Here is a 24,820-nt window from a genome sequence, read left to right on the forward strand (position 1 = left end):
CCTATGGAAACCGTTGCGCAGTAAAAAAAAAGTGTCCAGTCCCGCTAATGAAGAAAAAGGGACTGACGGGTGTCACCGGTCAGCAGAGTTAGTTGGGTTGGCCACGCCCATGCCTCCCGAGCAACACAAACATTTTGAAAAGGGAAAATCATTTTGTGCTATGCCAAAAGTGTACCGGTCCAATCGCATAGGACGGACAGCCCACAAGTATGGAGGAAAGGGCACAGAAAGCAAGAGTATGTAAGCAGATAGGAGGGGAAGGTTCCAGAGAAAGCGCAATACCAGCAAGTCCGAACAGGATGATTCAAAAGGGAACATTTGGCACAAGTTGGGCAGAGGTGAAGCCCAGATCTGAAGGAGCAGACACCACAGTAGGAGGAAGAATGAAAAACAAGAATACAAAGCTGCTTGTGTCGGGGGAGGTCCGGACCCTAGAAGAGGGAGATGAGCCCCGAGACTCTCCGCCTGTGAAACTGGGGAAGAAAAGCCCAGTTGGTTTCATTTACCTGTTGTAGAGAAATGTCATTTGTATCTTCAACTCTTGGCGTAAACCAGGCCCCACTTGCAGGCCATCTGCAGTGAACCAGAGAAGAACAGACCAGAGAACGGAGAAACAAGGACGAGGAGTATCAAGGACTTTACTTGCATGATCGTTAGTGACTTATTAGGGCACTGAAGCAGGCCTTGCAAATTCTTAAAAATACCAATAGACCTGCAGGACGAGTTCCTTAGATTACATACTCAACCTATGAGAAATGTACTTGCCCCAAGGTGACTGGTGGCAAAATATTTACCAGTGCTTTTTGTAAAATGGTGCATGCGCCATAGGCACACTTCATGTTTGCTGCAATGCTGTCAAGCATGCACAGTGAAACATATATTTGTCAGTGTTTTTGCAGTATTAGTTAATTTAATTTAGTTTAATTAGTTAATTAGTTTCTAACATCCCCATACTCGCCAGCAAGTCGAGTATCATGCAAATGGCACTCATCCGGCATAAAACCTACTTGCAAATGCTAGTGAGCTAGTATATTCTGTGTGCCCTGTGAAGGTTTATGAATTTGGTAAGCACCCATTTTGGAACTTTTACAAAATACATTCCTATAGACTTTCAGTTTGTTGCTTACCCTGGAGGGGATCATTTTTCTTAATAAAACCAGTTTCAGCTATTTGACAGGGAGTGGCGTCGACCTGGGGTCGAGCTAAAGTTCACTGTGGTTCTAAGTGGCATTCAAATAAGTGCAGAGAAACCTGAGTCGGTCTGATGGCGAAGATAATTACTTACCGTAATGTTCTTGCTATGGATTATTCTCCCGCAGAGTCCTCATTTGATAAATATCCTCATCCAGCACTGCTGCTCGGAAATTCTTCAACAGGAGGCATTGTAGACCTCGACTTTGGCGTCGATCGTGGGTCCATCTTGCTTGGTGCTCGATTGTCGGCTCTGCAGGTGAGTGTCGGGCGTCGTATATATATACCACGTCACTACACCCCGTACATCAGTTCCACCTCCCCCCCCTACTCATGCTCAATCGCTGCAGAGGAAAACGATGGAAGACGAGGCTAACCAGCCAGTTAAACCTACCAATGACAACATCCCCATGGAATGAAAACAACTTTTGGAACAAGGCTTTCAAATATAGAAAACAGTAAAAATGTGGCCTTTTTTTGCAAGGAAGACATGAACTAGACAGACAGAAGCGGTAACATCGGAGCATCAGAATGTGTCTACTCACTTTAGAGAGCTGCACAGTGACTGCCAATGCATTCTGAGCGGGGATGGAGGGGAGGGATGAGGAGGAATCTGCAGGAGAAGAATCCATAGAAAGAATATTATGGTAAGTAATTTCTCCTTAAATGGATTGCCTTTCTCCAGCAGATTCCTCATCTGATAGACTCCACAAGCAGTGAGACAATGGATGAGGTCAGAAAGCGTTATAGCAACAGATCTTACAGCACTGCCCTGCCAAAAGACGCATCAGCCCTGCGGGTAACGTCCAGACTATAGTGCCTGGTGAAAGTGTGTAATAAAGATTGCGTGGCCGCACAGCAGATATCCCTAACGGCTACCCCACTTTGTAGGGCAGCAGAAGCGGCAACCCCTCTGGTTGAGTGTGCCGTGATGCCGGGAGGGAGCTCCCTGCCTGCAGATTGATATCACCAGTGATGCAAAGGATAATCCACCGGGATATAGTCTGCTTTGTTACCGCTAGACCATTGCGGGCTAGATAATGGTTCACGAACAGTTGGTCAGATTTACGTAACTCAATGTCCTACCTACGTAAAAGCTCAAAGTTCTTTATTGGTTCAATCGATGGTACCGCTCCTCTTGATTGGAAGGGTGAGGCGGAGGAAAAAAGAGCAGCAAATCCAAGGATTGATAGAGGTGAAATTCGGAAACTCCCTTCTGTAGAAATCCAGGCATTACCTTAAGTGAGGCGTTCTCCCCAAAACATTGCAAAAACAGGGGACCGCAACACAGAGCCTGCAGCTCGGTGAGCCTCCTGGCCGAAGTAATCGCGACCAAGAAGGCTGTTTTCAGGAAAAGCAGTCGCAGAGAAAAGGAATGCGTGGGCTCAAAAGGAGCCGCCAACAAAAAGGCAAAAACTTGATTTAAATCCCAATTTGGGTCAACAAAGGGAGTTAGCAGAAACCTATTCAGAAGGCCCTTCAGGAATTTAGCCATAACCGGGATTGAAAAAAGTAACCTTGATCCGGAGACCTCTTGAACACATATATCAAATATCCTTTGACTGTGGTAACCTGAAGGCCTGCTGAGGTCAGTGACAGAAGGAACTCCATCGCTGTAGTGGTGGGGCAAGAGATGGGGTCAATCTCACTTTCCCTGCATCATGCCTCAAATCTTCTCCACCTGCACGCATACAGGCATCTTGTTGAAGGTCTGCATGCAGTCAGCAACACCTCGAGTACCTCCACTGAGAGGTCCTGGTCATCATATCTCATCTCAAGAGCCACGCATATAGGTTAAGGGATTCTGGGTTTGGGTGAAGCACCCGACCTAACTGGGTCAGGAGGCATCCGGAGAGGTGGGCAGATCATCAGATCCAGAAGGTCCGAGTACCACGTCCTCCACGGCCTAATCCGGGCCGATCAAGATTGCTTGGAAACTCTTCAACCTCCTAGGAACCCAAGGCCAAGGGATGACAGGAATCGGAAGGAAGGCATAGTGGAGAGGGAAGGTTCAATCCACTAGAAACGCATCCTATAGCGTGCTGTTCACTGGAAATTCCCTCGAGCCAACTGTCAGCACTTCCTGTTGGACTCTGTGGCAAACAGTTCCAGTGATGGGGTACCCCAGAGAGAGAAGACCTCCTATAGGGCACATTTGTGTGAGACCGTGTTCTTCCTGCTCAGGCCCTTCCCCAAACTGTTCTCTGTCCCCGCCAGATCTGCCGAGACCGAAATGTGGTTCTCCAACAGTCAGAACCACAGCTGCATCGCCTCTCAGCAAAGGGGGAGGGAGCACACGCCATCCTGTTTTTGTTCAGGTAATGCATGGCCACCATATTGTCCGTCAGAATCAGGACATGCTTCCCCTTCAGAGACTGGGCGAACGCCCTCAGGGCCAACCTGATGGCTTGCAACTCCAGTCTGTTGATGTGCCACCTGGCTTCCATTGCTGACCAAAGGCCGTTCACCTGCAAATCTCTCATGCTTCTCCTACTCACCCTCCGATAGTCTCCCTCACTCAATTTGCATACACACTCACACCAAAGTACCACTTTCTCCTACCAACCACTTTGCCCACTCTTACCACCTCTTCAGCGTTTGTCCGTCTGTCCTCTCCTCTTCTTCAAGTCTGTGCTAGAAGGTTCCTCTGTGTTATTTGCTTCCAACCCTGGTCAACCACGCTCGTCGCAGTAGTATTTCTTCTGTGGTAGCTGATGACTCTTGGCTGCTCAGTATCGCGTTGGAGTGGTCAGCCTCTCGTGGGGTCTTCTGCGTTCCCGCTCTGCAAGACTGCTGCGCGCTGCTGTCTGCTGGCTGTGCTTTTTTGGAGGGCTTCCACTCCAGTGGTTTACTCTATGGGATTTGCAACTCTTCTCTCAAAGATATCAGTCTAACTAGTCCTTCAGGTTACAATCTGTAAAAGGATTAGACAATTGTTTCGATAATATGTATGAAGACATCTTCCCCACGGGGGTCAGTAACCATAACCGTTATTAGAAAAGGGTCATACATACACAATTATCCCCATTTGTAATACCCATATAGCCAACAAACATTTGGGATTTTGGGCTAAAGGGAGGTTGAGTAAAATCCTGGTTTGGGATTCCTTGTCCACAAAGGGAGTTGGGGGGGAAAATCGCCCCCTGTGGGATCCCGCATGTCCCGTCTCCTAGGAGGTTTTGAGCAGAGCAGGTTCACTTCCCTAATCCCAAAGGGGTTGATTCCCCCCTTGGGGAGAATGGACGAATTCCCTAGATTGGTCACTGCATATATATATGGTTTCCTCCAAGCTGAGAGAGTTCCATGAGTATCAACCCTTTATGGAGCACACCATCTTATGCATATAGCTAATGGCCTGCAAAGACCACTGAAATCAACAAATTGTCTTAACAGAAGTGAACCCTTATGGTCCTTTTAAATGTGGTAACACATCGAACGATGGATGGGATGCAGAATAACTCTTACACCAAATAAGACAGAATCAAGAAGTTGGGTAAATGTCCCGTCTGACCGTTCTATTGTCAATTGTCTAAAACAGGGAGTTACAACGGACGGCGCACATCATAGTTTCAACGCACTTCATAAACAAACATTCTTATATAGCAAAATATGTCATACGTAACATCACACTATGTGGCAAAAAAAAACCTACATGGGATTGTGGTTGGCTTAAGAGGAACTTCTAAGGATACTTTTCTATACTGGGTGGGATTGTAATTGGGTCTCTACAGTCAGGTGGACAACTTATGCCCAGCCCTAGTGCAAGTCATCTTCAACAGTTATTAAGTACACAGCAAATCATTGGCTCTCAAACTACAAGGCCCTTCCTTATAGATCGCCTTTTAAAATAGGTTGGCAGTCTTGTATCCTTCCAGAACATTCAATTCACTAGCAGCACGTAAGCTGGTACCCCAGGTGCTGGTGTGTGGAATTGACTGTCACCCAATTAGCCCCATCTCTCTCATCGCTCATGCCTTCTGCCATTCAGAAAGTCTTTGAACACGGCTTTGTAGTTGCTTCTTGCTCCTGGGAATATAAGGGTGTGTGAGCATGTTCTAATCAAGGTTCAGGTCTGCATGCCCACTTCTATTTCCATTGTGGACTCAAGTGACAGGAGACCATGAATCGGCCCATTTTATAGCATAATTGTCTTAATGAAGAAACTTGGCACTCATGATTTTCTCTCTTTGCAACTTAACAAGGGATGCCTCAGCATCTCACATTCACTATTCTTCACGGACTGATAACCAGTTTTGGCTGCTTCAGTCTTTTGACTTCAGGCCAGACAGCCTTCTCGGTCTTGCTTCGAGCTCCAGCTAATTCTTTGCTGCGACACACGCATATCTATCCATCCTTCTTTCTCCATGGGTTTGAGCTTACTAAAATTGTGACATCGAACATCCAGATTCTATACAATGGCGGCACCGCCTGCAGTCTACTTCACTATGTATAACCAGCCTTATGATTACATAGCCTACTAGTGTAACTGCATCTGTACAGTTATATAATGGCTTGCATTTTCTGCAATGCTCTTCACACGTGCAATCTTCAATCTGCATATGGAAGTTTACTCGATTCTTTACTTCATCATCAGATTCTAAAAGGTCTATGCATGTTCTTCTTTGACCATTCTTCTCAGTGCATCACGCTCACTTCTTGTGATGTCACCAGCTTCTTTCCCTCTTATTTTTATATTCCTTTGGGGACTTCCTCCAGGAGACTAAGTTCTCTGGGGATACATAAGATAGGTTTTTCTCAGTGGATACCTTGTCTCGAAGACCTTCCTTGGAATAGTCACAGTCACTGGTGTTGTGAATGTCGCAACTTCTGGTTCCCAGCATATAGGTAGCATGGGGGCGGGACTTCCTGTAGAGGCGTTTGGCTCCTCCTCTATACTTCACCGTCTGGTTGATCCATCAACCACACCTTCACCTGTCTTCACATCTAAACATCCTCTCTTGAAGAAATGCTTCTTTGGGGTCCAGATTTGTACTACTCCCTTGAGGGACCCTGCTGATTTTACATGCTCATCAACACTCCAAGTCATGTAGCTGCACTGGCCATTCGGATTACAGTAAACCCATCAGCCTATGTTCTTCTTGTGATTGCTTGGATACAGGAACTTTGTTCCCTCAGGTGCTACAATGCTGGTCTCTACATATTTTCTGATTTCTCCATTTGTCAACTCCTTGCGTCCAAACCCTGATTCAACATCGATCATGATCTTCATTCCTACAGCCTTCTTTCTGGTCTTCTTGCACTGTATAATTATTATCCTGATCACACAGAATCCAAACATTCTCATCACTAATACTGCTCCAAGAAACCTGAAGATGTTTGTCATCCATTATGGAACCCATGAGAAGATCAACGCAAACTGTCATCTACAATATCTTCTGTCGCATCTCACAATATCTTCTGTCTCATCTTCCATCTTATCATACAATTTCGTCAGCAATGTTATGGCCTCTGTCAAGGTCCCATTCTTGTCATGAGAAGATATGAACGTGCAACATGATGGGCCGATTGTGGCACAAACTCCTCCATCCATTGCTGTGATCATATCAAGGGCATAACTGTTCTGGAGGGTCATCAACTGTATGCTCTTCCTTGATAGCATTGAATCCCTTTAGGGTAGTGTTGATCGTCTGCATGAGCTCCCAGCAAGTGATTTCCAACCACTTTCCATTGGCCATTGTCTGGATCCCCGGCATAAAGATAGTCGTGAATATTGCTGAAGTCTGGCTGAACAACCTGTGGAATAGCATCAAAGGCTTCTATTGATGTTGCTGAAAAGTAATTTGCCCTCCTTATTTGGTTGAGGAATTTGAGTGATCTTCTCTTCCTCAAATGGGCATCTGCTTTTGGAAACTCTCCAATGTTCAGGTCACTTTTAGGAATCACTAACACTGGAACATGTATAGGAATTAAGGAACACGTCCCTCCCCAGTCCTTGGGCAGCTTCATGTAGGCTCTGGACCCACAAGCCCAATATCGCTCCATGAGGACGGCTGTCCCTTCTCCCATTCTAATAACGTCAACTGTAATCTTGCAGCCTTTATTTCTTCCCACATAATTCTTTCCCTTTCTCTGAAAGCATAATGTTGCATTTATCAGCGGAACCACCATCATCGGGCCTGATTCATCTTCTAACCATTCAACAGTCTGGCGTGGTTAGCGCATGAATTTAAACAAGTATCGTTCACTCTCTGTACTTCTGGCAAACATTCTGACTTCAACAGATGAGCTGTGCAGGACATCAGGCCCCCTTCCCATCCTTTTGTGGATTTCACTTGTCCATAAACTAAGACTTGTGTTTGTTCCCAACAACCAGGCCACCCTGCTGCTTCTGCTTTATCAGGCCAATTCAGTCTCTTCATCTCCACAATTAGCACCTCTTTGTGTCCTTTCTCAGGATAACAGAGCATCCTGTATTCCACGCAGGTTCCTTTTCCATCTGTATAGTCTTGAAATAATCATCCTGGAACGGAAATGACCATTTCGATCTCCATGCCAAAGAGGCCCAACTTCCTTGAACTTGGTCTCTTGTCATGCATGCTGCAAGATGAACAAGACATCTGGCGTCGTACTCCGGGATTTCTCCAGAAATGAAAGTTGGTGTGGCATCCATGGCATAAGCGATGAGAGTGCAGACATAGAAACTCTCCTTAGATATTTTCTCTTCCACCTTTTTTCATGTGTTGATACCACATTACTACCCAAGTGTGCTGTACTGTCTAGATGAGCAAGTTAATTACCAACTGGTAACATTCTTCCGATTGGATGTTCCTCCAACGTAATCCACATCTTTGATATGTAATGTCCACAGCTGTGTAGTTCGGAAACTTTTCAGCAGAGGGCGTCCTGCGTCGATGTCGGGTCGATGTGCCTCGAAGTCCTCCGTTGAGGGCAACGTCACTGGATGTTATAAATAGGACGCACGGTGCCCGTAGCCTCAGTTTATGTTTTTTCCCCATAACGTGTGGCACCAAACCTAGAAATATAAAAGCTCAGAGCTCTCTTAGGATCCAACCGATGGAGTCGCTCCTCTTCCTTACCAGGATGAGGAGGATAGAAAGAAGGAAGAACCACTTTCTGGCTCAAATGAAATTCATACGTACCCTTAGTACAACCCTGGCCTTGTGGAATACAGTAAAGCGCGGCTTAGAGGAAAGTGCCTGCAATTCACTCACTCTGCAAGCAGAAGTAACCGCAACCAAGAACACTGTCTTGAAGGACAATGATCTCAAAGGACAAGAGTGCAAAGGTTCAAACGGAACACCCATTAGAAATTTCAAAACCAAATTCAAATCCCAAACCGGCACCTGGAAAGGGGACAGCGGGAACACATTAGTTAGTCCTTTCAGATATTGAGAAATCAAAGGAATCTTAAAGTAAGAACATTCTTCAGATGAGTGCTTAAATATAAACAGCGCCACTAGGTAACCCTTAATGGTACCAACTTGAAGGCCCCTGTGGGCCAAAGAAAGCAAGAAACACAAAACCATAGGAATGGAACACTGAAAAGGACCAACCTTTTGTTCTCTGCACCAGTCGCAAAACTTACGGCAACGGTACAAGGATTTTGTTGCTGGCCTTCGGGCCGAAAGCAACACCTCCATCACATCATCCGGGAGGTCCCAATCCTTATATCTCAACCTTTCAGATACCAAGCGTGAAGGTTGAGAGTCCTGACCTCTGGATGGAGAACCTGACCCCCCCTCATTGGAGAGTAGATCATCGTGGCATCAAGACGGCATGCAGGGCTGATGGACATTTCTAGAAGGTCCGGGTACCACGCTCTCCTGGCCCAATCCGGAGCAATGAGGATCATGTGGGATCCGAACCTCTGTAACCTCTGCAACACGAGGAATGACGGGGACTGGGGAAATGCATCTCCTAAGGCTCCTCTCAGAGGAAATTCCCCAGAGCAGAATCTCTCGCACTTCCGGTTGGCACTGGTGGCAAAGAGATCCACTTCTGAGGTTCCCCAAAGGCCGAAGATTTCCAGAAGACTTCCTGAGCCTACTCCCACTCGTGAGAGATTATGCTCTGCTTGCTCAGAGCGTCTGCCGCCGCATTTTCATCTCCGGCTAGATAAACTGCCGAGATCGAAATTCCCTGCTGGATGCACCAGAACCAGAGCTGCATTGCCTCTTTGCACAACGGGAGTGACCCTACCCCCCCCTTTTTTGTTGAGGTAATGCATTGCCACTGTGTTATCCGTCATGATCAGGACACTCTTCCCCCGCACCGATGGCAGAAAAGCCTTCAGGGCTACCCTGATGGCCCTCAGCTCTAACAGATTGATGTGGAGTTTGGACTCCGACGGAGACCAACGACCGCTGGCGGTGAAGTCGTTGGCATGAGCGCCCCATCCTGTGAGGGAAGCATTCATCACAACAGTCACCTCCGGCCACAGTTGCCAAAACGGCCCCCCTTCATCAGGTTCCCTTCGTCGGCCAACCACAGAAGATCCTGGGAGACCAAGAGTGGAATTTGAACGGGATCAGACATCTTGCCTGAGAACTGCGACCACTGCATCTTGAGGAACCATTGCAGGGATCTCATCCTCAGCCTGGCCATGAGGCCAAGCAACCTTATGAATTCGAAAGCCGGAAGACTCTGGGCATGTTGAAACATTTCCACCATCTGCCGAATGTGATGAGCCCTCACCTTGAGAGGCAAGTACTTCCCAAAGGACGTGTCCAACACAGCCCTGATGTACTGGAGTTGTTGAGGTGGTGTCAAATGCGACTCCTTGAAATTGATGGAGAAGCCCAGCTAGTGGAGGGAGTGGCAGGTGAGATCGAGGTGATCCAATGCTTGCTCGGGAGAACGCGCACGGATCAGCCAGTCGTCCAGGTAGGGGTAGATGTGTATCCCCCCTCGCCTGAGATATGCTGCCACCACCACCATTAGCTTGGTGAAGACCCTCGGGGCGGAGGTCAACCGGAAGGGCAAGACCCAAAACTGAAAGTGCAAGTCACCAGCCGCAAACCCTCAGGAACTTCCTGTGCTTGGGATGGATCGGCACATGAAATTAAGCATCCTGTAGGTCCAGAGATACCAACCAATCCTGAAGTTGAAGGGCCTGAAGGACTTGAGAAAGAGTGACCATCTTGAACTTGTCCTTCCTAAGAAGTTTGTTCAACCAATGCAAGTCCAGGATGGGTCTCAATCCGCCGTCTTTCTTTGGAATCAAAAAACAAGGGGAATACCATCCCTTGCTCCTCTCCGCTAAAGGCACCAGTTCTATAGCGCCTTTCTCTAGCAGGGTCGAGATTTCCTGCACAAGGGGCAGATCCGGAAGCTTCAAAGAGAGATTCCCCGGTGGATTGTCGTGAGGCCACTTTAGGAAGGGAAGACAGTAGCCGAGGGCGATAGTATCCAGGACCCATGCCTCCGAAGTAATGGCTCGCCGCTCTTGTAGATGCTGAGTCTGCCCCCAACCGGCGAACCATGGGACATGGCCTCATGACTGTTTCGGAGCGGCTGCGGCAGCACCTGAAGGCAAAGAGGCAGCTGCCTGAACGGCTTTGGAACCTCTCTTTCCCCGACCACCACAGGTACTTTTCCGCTGACCCCTTTGACTGGAGGCTCCTCTCGTTCTACCAAAGGAGGAGTAGTAAGGAAAATAACCTCCCCTCCACTGCTGTCCCCTAGGATGAAAAGGCAGAGGTTGACGCACAGCATGCGCTTAAAGATTTTGCAGCAGCTTTTGAGGTCTGCAACCTCTCAAGGCTCTCGTCAGCCTTGCTGCCAAACAAATGCACGCCATCAAAGGGCATGTTCAAAAGACAGTCTTGCACATCTGGGGCAAAACCCAACTTCTGCAACTAAGCAAATCTGCGTATAATGGTGCTCGCAGCCATGGACCGGCTCACACTGTCGGCCGTGTCCAAACCCGATTGAAGGGATTAACACATGGTGTCCTTGCCATCTTGCACGAGAGCAAGGAACCCATCCCTATCTTCACCTTTGGGAATATGCTCAGCCGCAAGAGAAACACAATTCCACAGAGTGTGTGAAAATCTTGCCAAGGCACAAGTGGAGTTGGACGATTTCAATGTCCCCCTTCAACTCCCCGCTCCTCCCTCAACACACCCACTCCCCCCTCAACTCCCCTTAACATGGTGTGGATGTCTGTGCTCAAGTGCATAATGTGGGATCGTTCCACAGGGCGGCCTCTATTGGCACCCCCCTCTCCCGGCACCCGGTGCAGCCCTGTCTGTACGCCGCAGGTTCCTGCCCGATCTGCGAACGGGGCTGGTTCGGGTAGAACTGGCAGCCGAGGAGGAACTGGGCTGCTCACAAGGACGCATGTCCCTCATAGTTTGGACAAGCTCCGAGAGTACGTTCCGCACCGCGGCTAGTTCAGCACAAATATCCTTGGAGGTGGACTCTATGGCAGCCTTTACAGTTTCTGCACATCCGCGCATTTCCCCCCTTGCGCTGGTGCATTCTGCCACATGCTGTGTCAAGAGGGAGGCCAGTTGTTCTTGCCGCGTGATGATTTCATGCATCGGGTCCTGGGTTTTTTGGCCTGTGGATGATGCTACTGGCGTGTCCATTGAGCTGCCCCCCTCCTGCACATCTGCCACTGGGCATGGAGTGGCCGACCAGGAGTTATCAGGAGATTGCCCCTGTATGCCATCGTCATGCTGGCTCCATGTGGACAGGTAGGGGGAGTGAAGGGGTGCAGTGGGGGACCCACAACAACATCAACATCCCCTTCATCATTGTCTGAGCTGGCAGCGGTGGCAGCAGTCTCACCAATCGTGCTGCTTCATGCAGACCCAGTGCCTTCAGTAGGCACCACTGGGCGGATGGTTGTCGTCGGTGGTGCTGTAGTGCCTGACTTGCTGCACATCAGTGCCGTGGACTGATATGCTTGTGGATTTTGGCTGCTGTGGGGGTTTGATTTTTGCACCAGAGGTGGAGGGACGGTGTTTTGGGTCTTCAGGCCTGGCCTTCTTGGCAGGTGTAGTGCCAGTGTCTTCGTCGGCACTGTCCGAATGAGAGCCTGTGGTAGACCAAAGGAGGGAAAGGGTTAGTGATGGGTCTGCGGACATTGAGCAGGCATTGAGATGGCTGCATTCATTTTGATTACTAGATGGTGCACATTGGAGGCAGTGACATACAGGTTGTCTCCCTCTAATGTGGTAGAAGCATGGAGGCATGTGGGTCGCTACAGGAAGGGTGTGCATAATGCATGTGTACAAGGTGGAGGTCAGCACTGCCTGTAGGCAATCTTCTGCTAATGTGTCGTGTTGACCCTGTTGAGCATCATTGCACTTCCCAAAAATCTGGACTTCAGTGAGTTTTGCATGGCTGGATTTAAGGCAACTACCTGCGTCGCCTGATCTCGGGGCTCCTCTCTCCATATCTCCGACCCCCTCTATGCACTCGGTGCCTATGGTTGCGGCACATATCTCCTCCCACGGCTGCATTTTGATGGGCGACTCAGCTCCTCCGCCAGTCGCCATGCCCAGATTTCTATTCGCTGCCAGTATACTCCTGACGCGGAGACGTAGATCTTCCCACCTTTTTCTGCACTGTCTGGCATTTCGGGGTGTTGTGCCGACTGCACTGACCCTCTGGGCTACCATGGCCCATATGGACTTCTTTCTCATGATCGCTGGTCTGGTCATCTCTGTTGAGAAGACTACATCGGCATGCTCTTGTAGGGTTTCAGCCAACATATTTAACTCCTCCCTAGAAAAGCGCTCCTGCCGCAGCCGATCTCCGTTTCTTTTCAGAACTTTAGGCATTCTGATGATTAATGGGTGTAGGAGAAGGTTTGTGGAGGTTGTGGGGGTCAGGTGTCCACTGGTTGTAGAGGATGGCAAAGGATTGTGTTTTTGAAGATGGCCGCCGTGCTCTTTCCCGTTCCTGTGCGATGACGCAACTTCCGGATCCGCTTATTTGCGGTCACCCCTAATATCGATAGCTAGGGTGGCGGGCGTGCTATTTCCGTGGCATACGATGCCGTTAAGTGGCGTTTTAAGGACTTTAGCGGCATGGCGGTGATTGCATTACCGGCATGGCGCAATGCTCGTGCCCGAGATGTCGTAATGTGCCGCTTTTAGCGGTATCTGGCCAGCACGGACACGTTAATTGCGCCATGCCGGTAATGACCGTTACTTACCGCCAGGGTCGTCATGAGGGCCCTTGTCTCGAAGACTTTTCATCAGAATAGTCAATGTCACTGGTGTGCATGTCGCAACGTCCGTTTCCCAGCATATAGGTAGCCTGGAGACATGACTTCCTGTAGAAGCATTTGGCTCCTCCTTTACAGCGGAATCCCTTGCAAGCAAATATGTTGAAGACACAAATTGTAGTATTTCAAAGCCTTACAAACACAAACTAAAAAACATGGTAGTACTATATACCTGTTTAAAAAGCAAAGACATACCAGTATTTGGACATGACAGTACGTCCTACATTAGGAAGGCAGATACAGTTAGCCTTTATAGCGGAAAATATATGTTTTGGAATGTGTATTTAACCCCCATCTCTCTTCCCTGTGACTTTACATGTCTCATTCAAATCTTTCTCTGCTTGCACTCTCACTTCCTCCTTCACTCCATCTTTATTGCTCCTCTTTTTCACTAATTTCCACTTTCTCTAGTTTTCTATTTTCTGCTTCTTTGGTCTCGTTTCCATATCTACATCTCCCCTTCTCTCCCTAGACATACACTTTCTTACTTCCTCTGTTACACCACTCAATCTTCCTGCTCCCCTCCCCCTCCATCTGTCATGGTTTATCTCTCGCCCCTTCTTTTCAACTCGGTTTCCTATCTTTTTCTTATTCTGCTTATTTGAGTTTAGTCACTTAAACATTCGTGGCACAGATTTTGCAGAAGCTCCAAACTCTGCATCTCTATAACAGATGCAGGCAGGCCGTTGAATGTTGGGAGGGACAGCATTGCCAAGTCAGGACCGGTCAGCCACACACCATGAAATCAGGGTAGTAAAATGCAGGGAAGCAAAGAAGTGGTGGGAGCTTGAATATCATAACACCTACTACAACCTGTGTGGTACAAATACAACAGATTATCTGATTCCTACATATTTCTTTGATGAAATAAACTGAGCACACAGACTACAAACATTTTCATTTATTCTTAACCACAAATATGTGATGGGGCTGGAGAGGGGGAACTCAACTGCACATTATTATACAAAAATCAACATGTTGCTACTGTTCAGGATTAAATGCTGGATGACAAAGGGCTGAGCAGCTCACATTGCCTACTGTAAGTGTGATATGAATGAAAACACTTGCATTGTGCATAATTGTTGTCTGAGTTACCTCAAACTGCTGCTTTGGAGAGTGGGATAAATAAAAAATAAAAAAATGTATTTTTAACTTTTACTAAAGGCAAATAACTATTTACCAAATCCTGGTACAATGTAAAACGGTGTACATGTGTACGTTTTCCACATTTAAAAAATCACAAACACAAGAACAGATGATTGACCATTGTACTCAAGCTCAAGTCATTGCAATTGTAGCCCCTTCACAGAAAAGCCGAAGAAAAACATCAACTTACGTCATTGTCCATGTATTTAAAAAGAGCTGAATTGCAGACTGTAGAAACCTGATCCTGGTCTTGCTGGTCATACCCTTCTAGAAGATTTTCCAAGGCGGCACAGTCTTCAGTTCCATTAAAACCTGGTAAGCTTTAACGATGCACAATTTTATAAGGATGATTGAAATTGTTTTAGCACATAAAGTCATTTGCTTACAACTGTACATTGGTGGCCGTTTGTTCATCACAATGGTGGAGTCAGAAAAACAGCCTCCATGAAAGCTACACAATGAATTAGAGCGCCCGCCACCTATATTTGAGCATGGCATAGCTTACTTAATTTGCCTTTAATATGCTTGGAGAAACCTAGAGGTATTTTCCAGGTAGACCAAGAGAATCCTCTAGAAGGTGGCCAGGTGAGGTCCGTCGCTCTTGGATCCCAACCCTGGGGGTGGACGAGCGAGGGGGAAAACAAAAAATCACATGGATAGGGGAGTTCAGGGTTGGTCTCATAGGAGTACCCTAGGCGAGACATGGTATCCCCCTTCTTCCAATTACCCACAATCATATAACTCATCCCCTTATAAGGGGTATTTTGAAACGCATAACATCTCCCCCTTTCCCTCTGAAACCCCTTCCTCCGCTTGCATGGGATATTTGCAATCCCATTTCATTTCCCTCTCCTCATTTTCGAATAATACAAAGAAGATGAAGAGACAACAGAGTAGTGAAGATGACCTGTAGGAGACACCTTAAGAAACAGAAGAAAGACTACCACCTACCCTTAAATTGTCCCACTAAAGAGTCAGGCAAGGTCAGGCAAACCCAAGCCTCAACACACCTGCAGCCCATTGACAAAACACAGGCATAAAAGGAAGCTGTTGAGGGACCAGAGTCGGATGCAGTTGGGAGAGCAGGAGGGAGGCTGCATGGCTGAGTCCAGCAAGGGATCCCTTCTCAGTGCCAAGCCATCAGAGCGAGCTAGAGCCCGAGAAGGAACACGAGTTGGAGGTCGAGCAGGGAGGCGAACTTGGTCACCTAGGTACCCGGAAATCTGTGTGCGGAGAATGAAGTGCCGAGAGGCTGAGGGCCGGAGGTGTGGAAAGGCTACAGAAAGCGTGGCGAAGGAGCCGTGTCTCCAAGGAGCCAGAAGGGGGTTGCTTGAGGAAACAAACTCCAAAGAGAAATTCTGGCATAGGTGCTTATTCCCCTGGGCGTGCAAGAAGGCCCGGAGTTTCGGGGGGGTGGGGTGGGCAGCGGAGGAGACCCCGACCTTAATAGGCGATAAAAAGAAACACAGCCGGTGATGTCAAAGCAGAAGGGAGTCCGGTTTGTGAAAGGCACGAAGTGCAAGTGAAATACAATGTTGAAAAATGAGAACACACATATGGCGAGAGACGCGATGAAGATGAAAGCTTCAATTGTCCATTGTTGAAAGAGTGTGATAAGAAACAAAGTGATGGCAAGGACGCGTGTACGTTTACACGAGTGAAGAGAGACCTTTTAAGATTGTGAATTACAGAGGAAGAATGCTTATGTTTATGGAATCATCTAACAGGGTCTGGGACCCGTAATGAGAATTTAGAACAGGGTCTGGGACCCACAAGGAGAATTGTGAAAGACAGGGCCCGGGGCACGACCAAGTGAGAATTGTGAAAGATAGTGCCAGGGGCCCGACCAAATGAAGTAAAATGCGAGAAGCACAAACTGTGTAGATGGCCTTAATAACAGCGCGGTCCTGCGCAGGGCCGACCAAGATACTGTGCGTTTGGGAAAGTCTATGTTAGTGTGTTATGAAGTAAAACAGTACCAGGAGCACGACTGTGTGAAAGCCTCACTGACAGATTGGTCCCGCACAGGGATAGTGAATACTATACGTTTGCAAAGGTCTCCGTCACGTAAACCATTGAAGGATTGTTGAAGCGTTGGGGGAAGGAACCCCAGTGTGAAAAAAGTAATGAGCTTTTGGGGAAGAGAACCCAGACGTTTGAATCTGAGGATACAGGAGAAATAAACTATGCAGTAAGCAAAGCACAGGGGAAGGCTCCCCTATTGATGAAACTGAGTACAAGTGAAATTGTGACCTGTATATTCCAGAGAGAGTGTAACGAAAAGGGCTTCTAAGTTATGTGGAACAAAGGCCCTTAACACCCGAGGAACTTTGTGTGAATCCTGAAGCCAAGGAACTTTTCTTGTAAACCACGTGAAGCAAAGGAACTTTGGAGTGGAGTGACTCCAGCTTGGGGAAAGGAGCTGTGGAACAAGCTCAGGTACCATCCTGATATTATTTGACTCATTCTTTTGTTTTGACCTAACCCCGTATACATTATGATTTTAGAATTAAGTGAGGGCAAGATTAGGTTTGATACAGACACCTTTATTATTTTGACAGACTGACTTTGACATCCTTTAATTTAATTTGATGGTCGAGACTATAGAGATAGGGCCAGTTAGGAGGTCTCCAACCCCTTTAAAGTTAAATGAAGGTTTTCTAAACTGTTCATTTGTGTCTGTGTCTACCTTCTGAAACCATGCCTATCTCACAATGCTTAACGAAATGACTCACCTATATATCCACCCAATCAATGGACTAGAAAGAAGGGATTTCAGCCTTCACTACCCTCTTGCCCGTAAAGGTCCTGCCAGGCCTTTATCAAAGGTTTTCCTGACAAGTTACTTATCTGTTTACATTCAGCCTGAGAATCCACTCTGTCTAGTAATGCATTAGCAAAATAAACAAGGTTAATGCACCTAACTTTGAATATTTTCTGCACTAACCAATGAGGGGGCAAGAGTCTGCAGTTTTCAGATCAGGTGGCCATCTTCAGATTTGCAAAAGCATTATGTAGCACGTGTGTAGTTGTTATTGTTGCTGCATGGACCTACAATCTGTGGGTATCTCAGCGCTGTACCTAGTAGGATCAGATATCAACAAGAAGAGAAGAAGGCTGAGAACAGTTATTTGATTTGCTTTTGGAAAACAAGGAGAGTTTCCAGGCAACTGTATTGATCGTACGATAGACTCAATATTTGGCTGCAAGAAGCGTGCAAGCACACCGTACACCGCAGGCTACGAACATAGAGCAAGTTTGTGAAACTGGACCTCTGGGCACAGGTCATAGTGCATATTTTCAGACAATGTTTTAAGGGAAGTGGACTGTGGCCATAGATTTGCGGGCTAGACAAAGAGGTTGAACAGAATTCGAGAATTCATGGGGAGCCAGTGAAATTTCCTGAGCACAGGATAGATGTGACTATATCTTGGTGTATTTGTTACTCTCCGTGCTGTGTACTTTGTAGGAGTAAGGGAAGACAGAGTGGGCATTTTGATGAGCCAGTGCACAACACACAAAAGTAAAACAATTTCGGGATCAAGATAGCTACTGCTATGGTAGCAGAGTGAGCATCTGAGAGTAACTGGTGCAGTTGAAGTAGCAGCATTAAATTAAATTTTGCTAAACTGATGACAGAATTGATTTGAGCTCCCACAGGCAGAACAATCAAATATACACACAGAGCATTTACTTCTTGTAGAATAGGGATTGAAAGGTATAGTGGATTTCTGGGCAATCAAGATAAACTGGGTGCAGAGATTTAGGAAAAGAGACCAGTAGGAGTTTTGCTTTCTAAAGTATGCATATAGTGGTAATATGTATATTCTTCTGGAGATTAAAGATAAATTGAGTGTTGTCAGCAACATTATGAAAGAAGACCACCAGCATGGACAGAGGATCATGTAAGGGCTTCAGATAGACATTAAACAACGACAGGGATATACAGGTGCCCTCTAACAGATCGCAATTGACTACTTCCTTTACGATTGGAACTTCCCAATCTTTACAGTGGAGATTCTGTTGGAGAGGAAAGAAGTTACAAAGCCGCTTTGAGGCACCGATAATCTCTTAAAAGAATTTGATAAGGATGTTATGATCTAATAAATCAAGTGCCAACGAAAAGTCCAGGAGCATGAGGAGGCTGGAGTGTCTGTTGTCAACTAATTGCAACAGTTCTGGATGTCAGTTAAGGCCAGTTCCATACCTCTAGCTGGTAAAAAGCCAGACTATTCGTCACCCTTGCTCAACAACAACCTGCAGTTTGATCATAGCTACTTCATCTCGAATGTTCAGCAGAAATGGAACGTAGGGCGGAAGCTCGAGCAGGCCATCTGATCCAGGGTGACTATTTTTGCAAAACGGTAACCCATGCTCCTTTCAATGCATTGGGAATTAACTCACAAATGAGGAATTGATCATGGCTGCGATGATGGGGCTCAGTATATTAGCACCCTCCTCGATTATTGAAGATGAGCAAGTTCTGGTGGGTCAAGTGGTAGGATATAAACTTGCTATGATGGAAGAGCATCTTGAGGTGAAACAGAGAATTTGAATAGAGGATGGGTAGGGAAGGCATTGTGGTAAGGTTGTTTAAAAATGGCTGTTGTATTCAGTGGTCGAAGTGGGCGGGAGCGGTGCTCCTCTACTTCTTTTAATTAAGTGTTACAGTTCCTATACTTTTATTTTAAAAAGAAACCGTTTCCGGAATGTTTTCGTTTTAAAATAAAAGTGTAGGAAGAAGTTGTAACTTTCAGTGCACTGAGCGTTCCCCTAAACAGCAGGCACATGTGTTTTGGTGTTTGTATTGTGCATGGGAGGGTGTGTGGCGATGGGGTTTGTGGGGAGCGGTACAGGCCAGTAGGGAACATAGTTCCACTACTTCTTTTCATACACTTCGACCACTGGTTGTATGACTGAAGAAGCTCAGTGGGGCTGGGATCCATAAATCAGGCTACATATCAGTCTTGGCTCTTATTTTGTGGATTAACTCGTGAAAATGGAATCATATACCTCATCAGATCCCCAAGATGGAGGCAGGGCACATGTAATCGGACCCTCGTACTGATTTCAGAAACACAAAAGGAACTTAATGTCTGCCCTGCAATCAGTTCAGGAGGGTGCTTCAAGTTCCCAAGAATTATGTGGAGCATCCAGGAAGCCACTGGAGGGAGGAGTAGTGGTGTTTGGGAACCCCATTAAGAAATTCCTTAACAATAATAATGATGTTAATTTCATGGGTTAGTCATTTCTAGGGATTAAGGATCACCTTCTTAAGAATCACCATACGAACCACCTTCTCTTGCAGCAAGGACCCCCATAATCGTAGTGCCATCATTCCACCTAACTCCAATAATCCCCCATCTGCAAATAATGTATTTATTGAAAATGTATTTGAAGTTTGTCTTGTAGTGTCCCCATGCACTGTTTTCGCCTCTGGTTGGTTTAATACATTAACTGCCATATTATTGATGACCTAGTTAAGGATTGTAACACACCCAGCAGTGGGACTGATGAAGCCATCAAAAAACCTTTTGTACAAGGTGTCTTGTCAATGCATGTTTTTATTTTGAAGGACTAAAATCTAATACAAAATAAACACACATCCTATCTTTTTGTAACAGGCAATCACGGAAAGATACCATCTGATGGACACATTCTGAAGGCCTGGTTTTGCCAAATGCAGACGTTAAGACACAATCTGAAAGCAATCTGCCAACTAAGACTACATCCACCTAGAACACCAGGAGGAAAATATTTTCTGTTCCTTTCGACAGCAAGTGTAAAGGGGGCAGTGTCACAATCAGGACCTCAATGTATTCCTCCAGGAACTGTGAAGTCCTGAACTATGCCTTCTCATGTGTCATGCTGTAAATGCCCTAGTAGAAGGTGGACCTTGATGGGCACAAGTTCACAATAGTTGAGCTTCATTGGACAACTGCCGGGATCTCGTGGGGCCTTCTTTTGTGACATAGGACGCTGAGGTGGTGTTAAGAACTTCGATCGTGACCGTACTTATCCTTTCTGCTGGGTGGAAAGGACTTCGGTGTCAATCATAACGGCCTGAATTCTAAGACGTGCAAGGTATTTTCTTGATCCAACTAATAGCTTTTTACAGAGCAGTAGAAAAACCCTTAAGAATGTTGCATTTGTTTGATCACCAACAGAACGCTGTTCCGAATGTGGCTCATAGAGGACTGTAATCCTCACATATGAGTCAACTGCACCCCTGTTAATCCAGTTCGTATTGAAGTGGTCTAATTCTGTAGGAAGGAATTTGGAATTACCAAAATGCATGCCAACATCACTCACAAAAAGGACAGATTTGTATGGTGCAAATTGACATTTTTGAAAAGTACGGTTTGTCTATCCTCGACAAAAGCGCTAGCAATACTTAGGTTTTCACTGCTGTACGCTGAAACAGTGCTTGTGTAATGCCATATCATATCATATCATATGGTTGTAGAAAATATATTTTCAGTTGATGGAAAACTATGAGTGATGCGTTTGCTCACAGGAGGGCTAGCTATCATCTAAAAATTAACCAGCCAGTAATCGAGATGCGTTTATACCCTTCAGCCTTCCCAATATACTTTGGACATCATAGAAGGCTGAGCATAGGGTTACAGGAGCACTTTACCATAGCTAAAATGTATCAGCACATACAAATATGCATCTTCAAATACACTGTAGTGAGAAAATCTTCCTTCTGCAGGCACTGAATAGAGGATGACTCTTTTTTAAAGCAGACAGCCTAATGGACTTGTTCTTAAAGTACTTGCATACGTGGAGGTTAAGGATGGGTTTCCATTCCCTGTTCCTTTTCCTCATTAGGAATTGTAGCTTTTAAAGCTCCTCTACTGCCATCCTCCGACTGGAATGATCACACTTCTTTGGCCAGTAATGGGGAATCTTGCTGGTGTCTTAACTGGTGGAGTCAAAGAAGGTTTAGCCATAAATAACTTGCTATTTCACAACTTGCAGCACACAATGATCAGACTTTATTTCTTGGCACCTGTGGAGGTGGTGGCTGATCATCCCAGTGGGCTGCTGAATACCAAGTGAGGTAACAATGAAGAATAAAGTCTGTTGAGAGGTTTGGCACCTACAATGATCCAAGCCTCCCGTCGCTGCCGCCTGATGTTTAGAGCATTTTCTTTTACCCAATGTATGATGGAGAGGTACTTTAATGACTTGGATATGAAAAACCCAGTACAGGCAGCAACCATACCCTGGCATCTTGAACCTCGAGAGGACCACTAAACCCCACCTTTCATGAAACCTACTTCTTGCATTTGCATCGGTCAATCCGCGCCGTCGCAATGCTCAGACGTCATTCACTTGTGGCAAAAGGGCATAACAGGCTTGTGACGGCGTGAGGTGACACGGCTGTTACTTTCAATATCTGGCTCCTGATTGATGCACATGTTTGACTTTACGGTCGTCTACTTACTGACAGATTGTATTGAGGCGCTATTTTATATGAATTGCAACGCATTGGGAACTACCTTTCCTATCCACTCATGCGGTCACAGTGCTCAGGCATAACAGGCATAACAGCAGTCAGCGCAGTCAGTTACTGCAGTTACTGCCTGTTATTGCCTGGAGAGCTGAGCCCAGAATGCTTGGCTAGTGTTTTACCAGCCCAGACTTCCTTTGTGCTCGATTTAGGTTTACATCGTTTTGGTGCAGGGGGCTACCAGCATGGCTACAAGTTTTCTGTCTACACGTTTCAAGAATATTGTGGAGAAATACTTCTGATTATATCAATCTGCTCTGGAAAACTGTCTCCCATGGCTGCTTTCACAGGCCACAAGTGCTCAGTTGGATGAGGATATTTACTCATTACTGTATGCTTATATAGAGCCAAAGCCCTCAGGCATCCAGGCGCTGAACAAAAAAACATACAACAGAGACAAAAACTGCAGAGAAAACTACTCTAGGGTTCAACCTTAACAACCTGGTCTTAAGAATTTTCCTAAAGGTGGCACGATTATCCTCCTGAGGGATTTGGGGAGCTCGTTCCAGCCTGTGCCATCGGACCGAATTATCGAGCCCTTTCTACTGGTCTTATGTTGCTTCCCTTAGAAAATGTATTTTAAACGCTCTTGGCTCCTGTTGAACTCTTCACTCAAGATTAGTGGCTCCGTCTCACTCTAAACCTCCACATCAGATTGCCCATCTTGAACCTTTTTTGTAGAGTTCGTCATCCAGTGGGACGATGCATCTTCTCTATGTTAAGCATCATTCGTCTCTCCTGAGCTTGTAGTCTATAGAAAACACCAGCTTTGTACAGAATTGCATGTCCAGTCACTTGAATGTGTCTACTTGTGCTTTAATTAATACTGATGGGTTCTCTGCCAATCCATTGAGATTTATGATTTATTTAGACAGCATAAGCAACATTTATTAGCCATCACGAGACCTGGCTCAAAAAATGCCCTAGCTTGGCTGTGGTTGCCACTCTTCCAGAGGATTGTAAAAATGAGTACATAGGAAATTAGCGAATAGCGGTGGAATAGCCTCTCGTCTGCTGAAATTATACTTGGCTGTGAAGTTGTATGTCTAAGCTACAAAAGTATTTCTCCTTTTGCCTTAAAAATTACAATGATCCATCGTCTTCATCACTGTAGCTCTACATTTATTTATTATCTGTTAGTACTAACTTTTTCTCTTATGAGATTGTCTTGTGCCATTTAACCTAGATGTTAATGATGTCAATGATTCACAGGCTATGCTTTAACACTATTCTTTAGGAGCTTGGCTTTTCCTTTTAAGAAAACACTCACATTACAGTTCGAACTTTAGAATGGATCATCGCCTCGAGTATTACACCTAACTCGCGGCTGCTGCCGGTTAATTTGTCCAATCATGCTACTATTTCATTTTATATAGCCAAAGCCCAATTTACATCATCAGTGGATAACGACCACGTGTCTATAATTTTCAGAAATAAAATAAAATTAACAGCTAGCCTTCTTAACCCTCTCCTCCAAGAGATTTCCTCTCATTTGGAAAGTGCTACCCATGTCGATGATAGTCTCGGTGCATAACATGAAAATCGCTGAAAAAGTAGACTTGTCTTGCTCTTCTGGAATGTAAAATCAAAGATAAACAAGTTTGCTAATAAGCAGTTTTCTCCCTTTTGTGCATCTCTTAAACTGATTGCCAGAAACCTAGAATAGAAACAGAGAAGAAACCCCAAACACTTTAACCCATGCTGAACTTTGATATGCAAGATTACGCATTCAAAAAAGCCATCATGGAAGCAAAAAGAAGTTATTACATTTCCCAGATTGAAGCTGCCGATCACTCCACTAGGGAATATTTCAGAGCCCTCAATAGGTTGAAACATCATGGTACTTTGGTCAGTCTCATACCCCAAGCTCTAGTTTGGTGCAAGGAAATGCAGCTATTATTCCCAAAGTCAGGGAGCATATTCAATATTTAGTGGACTCTCGTTCAGGTTAAGCACAACAGTGAACCCCTCCCAGCAAGAGTAGTGGTATTTGATCAGAAAGTTAAAGATGGTGAGCGATTTCAATTTTGAGCCTACCTCTCATAAATGGGATGCCCTTTCGTCCTTCCTTAAACCCACAAACTGCCCGTTCATCCATCTCCTGCTGCTGTTATTAAGGCATGTGGGGATTTGGTAGGACCATTAACGAGTCGGTTCATCAAGGCACCCTTTAGTGAACGCAAAGTCCCATCTGCCACAGAATGATCGTAAATCTGGCTTCTGGACTGCTAGAGGCATAATGGTACTCATGGACATAAAATTCACTTTTCCAGATCACGGATGAAGGCCACGTAGGTCTGGGGATGCTTCTGCACTATCAGCTGCTTTTGATACCACTGAGCACTCTCTGTTATTTTAACATATTAGGAGCTTGTTTCCGATATCGGAGAATGCTGCCTTCTGAGTTATGCCATTTCTTAGCAACAAGACCAGAGTCAAGATTATTATTTAATATGTACATGAGGCTGCTCCATGGCCTATTAGTTGACCTCAGAGCCGTTTTTTAGAATGATGCAGATGGTACACAAATACTAATTCGCCTTGACCAGGACCCTGAGATTAACACTGCCCATATACAGCTCAAATGTAACAAAATAGTTAATTGGATTACTGGGTATTAGCTAGGTCTGAATCAGGATCAAAACAAAATGATGCTTTATCTATTTATTTTATTTTTTATGGCATTTATGTAACGGCCAAACCCAGGGGTATCACAGTGTTTGCTACAGACAGTAAGTGAA

General features: G+C 45.8%; 1 protein-coding gene across 1 annotated transcript in view; it reads right to left on the reverse strand.

The window, feature by feature from the left end:
• The window catches only part of NAPG (NSF attachment protein gamma), a 307,511-nt gene that overhangs the window by 15,539 nt on the left and 267,152 nt on the right, over positions 1 to 24,820 (reverse strand). Inside the window, exon 11 of the mRNA XM_069613376.1 lies at positions 14,751 to 14,880. Coding sequence (XP_069469477.1) covers positions 14,751 to 14,880 — 130 coding nt within the window. The remainder of the gene's footprint in view (positions 1 to 14,750; positions 14,881 to 24,820) is intronic.

This window comes from Ambystoma mexicanum, chromosome 5p, assembly GCF_040938575.1.
Source record: "Ambystoma mexicanum isolate Mex_15411 chromosome 5p, UKY_AmexF1_1, whole genome shotgun sequence".
Taxonomy (NCBI): domain Eukaryota; kingdom Metazoa; phylum Chordata; class Amphibia; order Caudata; family Ambystomatidae; genus Ambystoma; species Ambystoma mexicanum.